General features: G+C 40.4%; 1 protein-coding gene across 4 annotated transcripts; it reads right to left on the bottom strand.

Moving 5' to 3' along the window:
• Positions 1-5,928: 5,928 nt before the first annotated feature.
• Positions 5,929-8,748, bottom strand: LOC117766756. 4 transcript variants are annotated; one of them, XM_034594101.1, is made up of 5 exons: positions 8,639-8,748; positions 8,269-8,452; positions 8,072-8,165; positions 7,209-7,514; positions 5,929-7,134 (listed from the first exon to the last, which is right to left on the bottom strand). In XM_034594101.1, the coding sequence occupies exons 2-5, from the start codon at positions 8,269-8,271 to the stop codon at positions 6,767-6,769; spliced, it is 771 nt and encodes a 256-aa protein (XP_034449992.1). In that variant the 5' UTR covers positions 8,272-8,452; positions 8,639-8,748; the 3' UTR covers positions 5,929-6,766. The 4 variants fall into 4 exon arrangements, with proteins under 4 accessions (XP_034449992.1, XP_034449991.1, XP_034449993.1 ...); XM_034594100.1 differs by having other exon boundaries at positions 8,269-8,449; positions 8,639-8,735; XM_034594102.1 differs by having other exon boundaries at positions 8,700-8,718.
• Between the last annotated feature and the right edge of the window lie 245 nt (positions 8,749-8,993).

Raw genomic sequence — 8,993 nt, 5'->3', positions numbered from 1 at the left:
TTGGTTCAAAGAGATGGTTGAGAATAAATCCTCTTTTGCACTGTTTGGACAAATTGTTGCAGAAAGCCTCATCATGGTGTAACTCTGAGCTGCCGATCGTCACCATGGACATGAGAGACGCGTCTGTGCTGCAGCTCAAACATCCTGAAAGGTTTGTCTGGTTCATCTGCTGTTTTACCGCACAACAACTTACACAACAAGCTGCCTGGAGTAATGTTGAATAATGGCCTCTCGGGGGGAAAGGGTTTACTGCGTCTGTTTCCATTTCCCAGCATCGTCTGCCCGGTGCGAGATAAATGCATCCTCACATGTGTTGCTCTGACGGCCCCGGGTTTCAATTGTTCCTCTCAAGACCTTCGTCAAGGTGAACGCATTCTTCAAGCACTGTACATGACTGCAGGCAATCAGCGACCTTAGTGAAATTTGCATCAGTGGGTCAACACTCAGGATGAGCCAGATACATGTACACATGCTCATTTTTCTTCTCAGTGATGCTTTAGTTGCCATTTTTAGTTTCGTAATGTCACATTTCACGACAGAGATGTTATCAACACCCTGTAATTCACATAATATCTGCCTCTTTAGCAAGCAAGCTCCAAAAAATGCAGATTTAGCGAAGAGTTCCTGTTCTTCCTGCTGTTTTCTCCTCAGCTTTGCTTTTATTTCATGTCACATTTAATATCATATCGTCACAATCTATGACAGAGGAGCTTTAATATTCCTGTATTCACATTTCATGTAGTTTGAATATTATTTAAATGATGTATCATGTATTGTAGGGTGTCCTTGTGTGTTTAGAAAGGCTCAATAAAATAAAAATGTGTTATTGTGTTATTATTATTATAGAGATGCATCATCACCCTGTCACTTTTCATATGATCCCTGCGCCTGAAGGAGCTGCTGTTCACTGGAGCAGCAACAATGTCAAAGTGCAGTAAATCAATAAAGTGTCATTAGGAAAAATGTCAATATCTGATATAGACTTTGAGAAAAGATAATCTTAAAATAATAATCCTATTACTATTATTGAAGGGAATTTCATTTAATAATAACTGTATTTGTGAAGCACTTATCTATAACCATAATAAGGTCCACACCTTAAAATGTATAGAGAAACCCAACAGTTCCCACAATGAGCAGCACTCTGGGGACTAATCAATAGTTTATCTACTTCATGATGTTTATTATTATTCACATTTTTTATTATCATTTATATTATTTTATTAATTTGTGATGGAAATCTTGAAGGTTCTATTTTTACACACTAATCAAGCTGACCCCTCACCTGATTCTCCAGCTTTAGACTGCAAATGTAAACACACACACACACACACACACACACACACACACACACACACACACACACACACACACACACACACACACACACACACACACACACACACACACACACACACACACACACACACTTTGCACTCCATCTCCAGTAGAGGTGTGAAACCTCTCGAGTATCATGAGGGCACAGTGATCAGTGTCCCTGTTTGGGTTCCGAGGGACGTGACCCTGACGCTTTGACTGTGTAATGTGGTGAGATAGTGGAGAGTAATGTAGTCCACCGATACGATGACTGTCGATCCCAGTGGACCGAGTCTACGTCTGCTCTTTATCTGATGGAGTCACTCGGGGTGAAGAATCACTTCTGCATTCAAATTCTAAATAGAAGGTGACATTTAGATTTTAATCATTGTTTTAAGGCTGTTTTCTTAAAGCTCCGAGCTGTCACCTTGATTTGACATTGCCTTTTTGTCACGGTCTTACTTTTCCACTCTGTCACCACTCTGCTTTCAGTTCTGTGGAGGAGGTGAATGTATTAAATTGTTTCAGATTATATTTTAAATTCATTACAATGCTCATGAAGCTGTTTAATCAAGCTTGAAAAACATAATAATACATGTTTAAGAATGTGCGATTTGCATATGGAATGTCCATCAATGGGCCCTGAGAATAAATGAAGATAAAGATGTCGTTACCGTGGCAACGCCTGTGCTTTTTCAAATCCATACCAGGAATATACTCAACATGCGTTACATTACATCATACATAACATAATCTATCCCCATTTCACCTGACATGATAAAACCACATCATAACATCCAGGAACATCCAAAGTGCAAAGAAAGGTGAAGAAATGTCGTATTTAAAAAAGATGTGATCATAACGTCATATTTTTAGAGACAGAAAAGTGACAGTTGAACAGATTTTTTTTTAAATACACCTTATTGGACATTCTTAGACCTGCCAAGCCAACTTCCATTGTTCTCTATCATCGCTGTATGATGTGAGTGGCAGGCATTTCACATTTTCATTCAAAAGAAAAAAGGCCTTCAATGCTTTTTAATGCAGCAGCTCAGCGGTTGCCTTTTTCATCACTGTTGCCATCGCCACCACTTCTTCCACACGGCTGCGGACGCGTGTGCATACGTTGAGTGCAGTCATGTACTGTATGTGATGCGCTCGGTATCCGCACGTGGAAGAATGCTGCAGCATCGGAGCGAAGAGGAGGAGGAGGAGCCGGAGCCATCGCAGTTACATAAAAATAATTGGAAGCTTATATAACTGTTCAATTTTTTTGATGTCTGACTCCTTTGATGGAGCTCGGGCGGCAGAGGTCAACGTTTTCTGTCAATTAAAAACATTTTCTGATTGCAGGTCGCCCGCCCACTCCGGTGCCCAAACCGTCGCCGGGATTCACAATTGTTGATTCTATTTCAGGGAGGCAGCTGAAGTGCAACGGTGACGTGTTTACTTGAATCAGAGCACATTAGTGCAACAGGTGCGTTAAGAGCCATTCAAATGATTAAACCACGTCATTGACATTTACGTTAGTGAAACTCAGGAGCCTTTTAGCGGGAATTTGACTTAATAATGTTGAAATGTTCCTGTTCTAATTAACTGTCTCAGTAAAACGTGGCAGTGTGACATGCAACATAACCCGGACAACGAAACTGCTGAATGGAATTTGGCCGCAATTAATCTGTTTCCCAGGCAAAAACAAATAATGTAACTGTGTGTTCAGAGGACGTATATGAATATAAAGATGGATGACATGACTGCTCCCCAAAAGTGAGGCCAAAACATCTTGATCACCCCCTGGTGGCTGCCTGCACTATAATCCCGTGTCCTCCATGTTAGTGGATGGGACACGGATCAAACTAAAAAGTGAAAGTACACGTTGGGACCTGGATAGCGTATATATAGCAATATTTTGACTTCACTTCTGCACAGTTCGAGGAAGTGGGTCGTCCTCTTTATTCAGTTTGTGGTTCAGATGGAATTTTATAGGTGATGTGCTCATATACAGTCAATGGAAAGAAGAACACATGGGAGCTGAACATTTTTCAACTTGGGTTAAAGATTTTTTACGTATCCCAAAGCTTTACGAATGTGTTTGAATAAATCTGAGGGAAATAATAAAGCACTTTCAAACAAATGGTTGAGAATTCAGTTCTCTTCTCGCCTCCAAACATTTCATGAATAAATCAGACGTATTCATGATGTTCAATATGACACAATAGATGTTACCCTTTGTACTCCTCACGTGTCTTTTCATCAGACATACGTTCTGCTTTTTGAAACATTTCCAATTCAACATATCCAGCACAGCTTTTAAACCAGAAGATTCATGTATGCCTCGATCTCATGTCTCTCTTCAAGTGTATGTGTCCATTCCACTGAATGATGCACATAAGTGCGTTATTCTGTGAATCCAATTTGTGCTTGTGTGCAAGGAGGCGCTGTGAACTCAGGTCTGGGTTCATTCAGTCCTGTGACCTTATCGTGGGATCAAAACTCACCACTGCAGCAGCGTGTGAGGCTCTGATCAGCCGGTAATGAGCTGATTGTGATGAATTTTTTGTGAGAGGTCTGGGATCGTGGCTCTCCACCTACACAGTGGAATGAGTCTAATAAAAAAAGTGAAAGTTTTGTTTTCCTCCTTATTAAATTAGATGATGTGCAATATGATCTTAAATGCAACATCAAGGATTTGCATCTGCGTGGATCTGTATAAATGTGTGTTACCTGACAAAGTTTGACTCGACTGTTCCCATTGTCCACTCTTAAAATGAAGTAAAATGAAAGATGAATCAACTTATTACCGACCACAGACTGTATATAAAGATGGACGAGGCATTAAAACCAAACTTACCAGAAAAATATACACTTAATCAGTGTGATAAGAACTGAATAAAATGACAGAAACAGTCATTTTTGTTTGATCAATGTCCCATCAACTAACCTGGAGTAGATAGGATTTTAATACCTATGCTGCAGCCAGTGACCAGGTGGCGATCACAGCGTTTTGGCTTCACTTTTGAGGAGCTGTCATGTCGTCCATCTGTCAGCGGTTAAAGCAAACCTACTGCTGCCAAAGCCATGTATTAATATGAACGAATAGGATAAGTGCTATGTATGAAACTAACTCCGCCTTTTGTATGTTTCCAGGAACTCGATGCACCCGGACCACGATGCACCCGACTGCAGATAAAGGCACATGAATGAATCCCTGGATAATAAACTCTAATTTGACCTCTGAGGAAATGGATCGCTGTGGATCGAGTGCCTCTCACAGCCGAGCTGATCTAATTGCTGGTCTTTCAGAGGGACTCATTCAGTCGTTAGCTCTAAAAGGTGCAACACATAAGAGAAAAGCCGATATATTGTCTTCAGACGAAGCTTCGGCAGCTGCACTTCTCCATGGCAACAGTGCTGTTTCTGAATAAGAGAAATCAATCGTGTAGTTTCTGCGCCCAAAGGTTTTGCTAGAGCACATCTCTGAAACGAGATGAGGATCCAACGTGTGCTGTCGGCTGCAGTAACATTAAACTGGGACCTGATTAAATGCATGGACCTCACTTATTTTATATGTTCCCAAATAGAAAGTAAAAAAGATAATATATGCATTGTTGTGTGTCAGTGCTAATGTGTTTGCAAATGAGACACCTACACAGGACCCTTGTATCTAACGACACATTTCACCATTTCAGAAACATCAGATAAAAACAGGTCGAGTTTTATTCACATAATTATGGTTCTGTGGATAAAAGTTCCATTTCTGGAAACAAACCTAAAACGAAACAAAATGAAACTGAGGAGAATCTCTCTGACTCATTATGATGGTATTTAAAAAAGAGTTTGACATGATTCGTTTTTTTGTGCTTGGATACAAGTTGCATAACACCTCACTAATCCAGACAGTAAACATGAAGCATCCTGTTAGCTTAGCTCAGCAGAAATACTGGAATCAGTGAGACGGCTTCGCTCCGCCGTCCAGACACCTTGGTTCTCACGTGCAGGGACGTGTCAAGGGAATTTGGGAACCCAGGCAAGAAGGGACAGGAAAAACATATGATACCACACCACATGATTCCAATCTGCAAACAGTTTTGTTTATTGCATTCTGTGCACATGCATAACTCATTGTAAAAAAATAAAGTTTAAGTACAAACCCCCACCACCATCCAAGACACACACCACCCACACCCACACACTCATTTAGAAAAGACAAAATAAAAGTTCATGTCATGACAACGTTTGCACCCCAATGTTCACTTGTGTTGACCTCTCCTGGTAACAGGGTGTTTGCCCTTTTTGCAGTTATACTCCATGGGAGAGAATAAACATAGATTCCTCCAGAGATCTCTATGGTCTGGATCTTTTCATCATAACACAACACAAACAACGATAGACTTCCACTGTGAAATGTAGCTATGATGAAGATGCACATGCCTAATGTGCAGTTTCAGCTAAATTTACTCAAAGTACAAATACCTCAGTTAATGTACTTACACCTGAACCACCACTGCAAATGTATCACCAGTGTATTGACTTAAGAAAATCTGTATTGTAGTCTTTCTGTTTTATTTAATGGGGCCAACACACAGACAAACAACAATCATCCACAACAATTTAGAGTCTCCAGGGAATCTAATCCCCAATTCAAACTGGGAACCTTCTTGCTGTGAGTCCACATAATGTGCTGCCTCTTTCTGGCCAGCAGGAAGAAATCTAAATGATCATTTTTGAGTTCAAGTGAGTAGAAAATACAAGTAAATGTATCTGAAATCCAAAAGCCAAAAATGTACATCTGCAAAACAGTGGTTTTCTTAAGCAGTTTCAGTCAATGTTCTGAGTCTCTCTGGTCGTTCAGTCTCACACCCGCTCCCCCTGCTCCTGTTTCTGATCTGCAGTCGATGTTCTGCTGCCATCAAGTGGGTGATTTGGTTTGAGCATTCACTTCCAGTTGTGCAGGATTTGATTGTAAGAAGACCACAAATCCACTCGCTCCCTCCTCTGCAGATAAATGTATTTTTTATGTAACCCTTTAAATTGTAAATGCTTCTTTTTTGTATTTACTCCTTTTATATTTCATGCAAAGCACTTTGATTTGCCGTGTTGTTGAAATGTGCTGCACAAATAAACTTAGATATTTGCTAATTAAGTGAAATGTTTTGGCTCCTATATTATATAAACTGAAATGTTTCAACTGTACTTCAAGCTCCTTGGTTCAGCTCAAATCTGTGTTATAATAAACTCACGTATTCGTGTAATATACTCTGTGTATTACTCTATGTATTCATTTAGCTCAATCGTTTTCATCAAACATCTAAACACAAGACTTTTCTTCATCATCTTGTCGGAGAGAACGATCGGCGCTCAAATGCAAGAAATGAGAAAACCAGTGGAAAAAAAAACTTGGCCGCCACACATATAAACATGGATCGACACCTCGTGGTTATTTCATATTTCAACTTTTCCAAATGCAGTCAAGAAAAGAAACCAACCAAACCACAACACAGATCCGCTGAAGTGTGACCGGGCTTCCAGACGACCTTATCTTCTCCGGACTAGTTGTCTTTTGACTCAAGAGGTACTTCCCGTCAGTCGGTATCCACAGTGAGCACTTGTAGGGCAGGCTCAGGTTTCGTTCATCCACGTGTAAGTCGCTCAGGACCTTGAACAGTCCTTGTCCGTCCTCCTCTTCCCGTGTCCTCGCTGAGTCCGTTAAGTTGAGGTCTCCCTGGAACCAGTGGACGACGCCGCTGGGATAGACTCCAGTGAACCAGCACTCAACATGAGACTCATTGATGGAGTAACCAGATTTGTCATGGCAACCTGTAAAAATCAAAGACTCTTAGAAAGACAAAAGAAATAGACATTTTGAAAAAACGAATTAAAATCCATCTCACCTCGTACTGTGACAAAAGTGGAGGCGCCACTTATTCCCACGTTGGATTGTAGTTTGCAGAGGTACTTGCCCTTGTTGGCCGGCATCACGTTGTGGAGAGTCAGAGTGAGTTTGTGTTGAGAGCGCTCACACGGGAACTCAGGGTCAGGCTGCTCTTTTCCATATGAACACATAACGTTAGTTTCATTCACCCAGGAAAATAATATAATGTCGAATTTCCGCGGAGATGTTGCTTCACATGTCAGCGTCACGTTTGTTCCACACTTTGCCTCCACCTGGGGTTCGACCTGCAGATCCACTTGACTGCCTGAAATGGTGAAAAAGCATGAAACAGGCGAAATATTCTGTTAGAGTATGTTTAATCTACGTTTGGTTAATATCATCTGGATAATCCGATGATAATATTCCTTGTTTTTGTCCTTATTCTGGATTAGACTATGGTTGGATAAAATAGATTTAGGATGATGGATGATGCTGCTTCCTCCATGTTAGTGGATGGGGCATGGACCAAATAAAAAAAAAAATCAAAGTACAAGTTCAATACTTTTTTCTTGAAGATGATATCTGTCGTTTCTTATCGCACGTGTATGTTCAAGTGATCACTTGACAGGTTTTAATAAGATATTTCTATCTATAAAAAAACGAGGTGAAACATCATGTCATAAAGTTGAGACTGACTCGTGATTGGTCACTTGTGTGTTTTTCTTTAAAAAGAGAAACCACAACTTGTCTTTTTTCCTTAAATCATAAAACTGTGTCCTGTCATTATGCAAAGACGAGCCTCATATTTCCAAAACATCCCGAATAAGCTGCAACCTCTTAACTCGACAAACCACGTTGTTTATGCACAGAACAGCGTCTCACCAGAGATGCTGACAGCTGAAGTGAACCAGATGATTGAAACCCAGCCCAGAGCGTTGTGCGTCCTCGCGGCGGAGCAGAGACTCATCACTTTCACCTGCATCACAATCAATACTTTATCACGTTGCATGAACCGGATCAAAGCCGAAACACAGAGGGAGCTGCTGTACATGAGGTTAAGCGAGTTTGTCTGTACTCACCATGATATTCTCCACAACACAAAGTATTTCTGTGTTTCTAAAGTTTCCTTATTTGAGGAGCTGGAGCTCAACACGACCTATTGAGTAGAAAAACATTCAGCGAGTGCTGGAAAGAAGCTTCAGGTCCTGCAGTGTCAGGTTCACACGCGAACATGAGCCAACTTGTCCCTGGAATGAATCACTGCTGAGACACCAGAATCAACACACATGGATTTATGTTGTTAAATTGACTCTTTTTACTTTCTTCATGAATAAAACTGACTTTTTCTCAGTCTCACACTTATTTCTGACTGAACACATTATTGTTATTTGGTCCTAAATAGATTAAAATGTGATAAAACATGTATATTATTTCAAAACATTTTCAAACCTGGATTTTAGTGAACTGGGCCCCTTTACTCCTTCAGAACAATCTTAAATGTCCAACTAACAACGAGCTGTTTTCTTTTCTGCTGCTAAACATGAAGTTCAGTTGAGTTTGTGGTATTATTTTGCAGTTTCATAATAAAAGAACTGAAAGTCAGAGTTTACTGGCAATTCCCTCACTAGTGGTATTGTGCAATCATTTTATTTTCTGTCATCAGAGAAATATGTGTCGTAAGGAGCCTGGTCACATGAGCAGGCTCAGTATATTCATTCATATTAGTCAGACAAGTTGATTTAGAAAGTGGAGACACTTTTTATGTCCTTAATTTGGACTTTGGGTAAAAAGGAACCCAAATAGG

This window comes from Hippoglossus hippoglossus, chromosome 8 (assembly GCF_009819705.1).
Source record: "Hippoglossus hippoglossus isolate fHipHip1 chromosome 8, fHipHip1.pri, whole genome shotgun sequence".
NCBI lineage: Eukaryota > Metazoa > Chordata > Actinopteri > Pleuronectiformes > Pleuronectidae > Hippoglossus > Hippoglossus hippoglossus.
Note: the sequence above shows the minus strand (reverse complement) of the source record. Positions and strands in the feature narration are given on the sequence as shown.

Bases quoted from the DNA above. Each gene is read 5' to 3' on its own strand.
- LOC117766756 (XM_034594099.1), bottom strand. From the start codon at position 8,240: ATGTACAGCAGCTCCCTCTGTGTTTCGGCTTTGATCCGGTTCATGCAA. The intron at 7,515-8,071 runs GTGAGACGCTGT...TCACCATTTCAG, and splicing joins TTCAGCTGTCAGCATCTCTG to GCAGTCAAGTGGATCTGCAG. The intron at 7,135-7,208 runs GTGAGATGGATT...TGATTTTTACAG, and splicing joins CACTTTTGTCACAGTACGAG to GTTGCCATGACAAATCTGGT.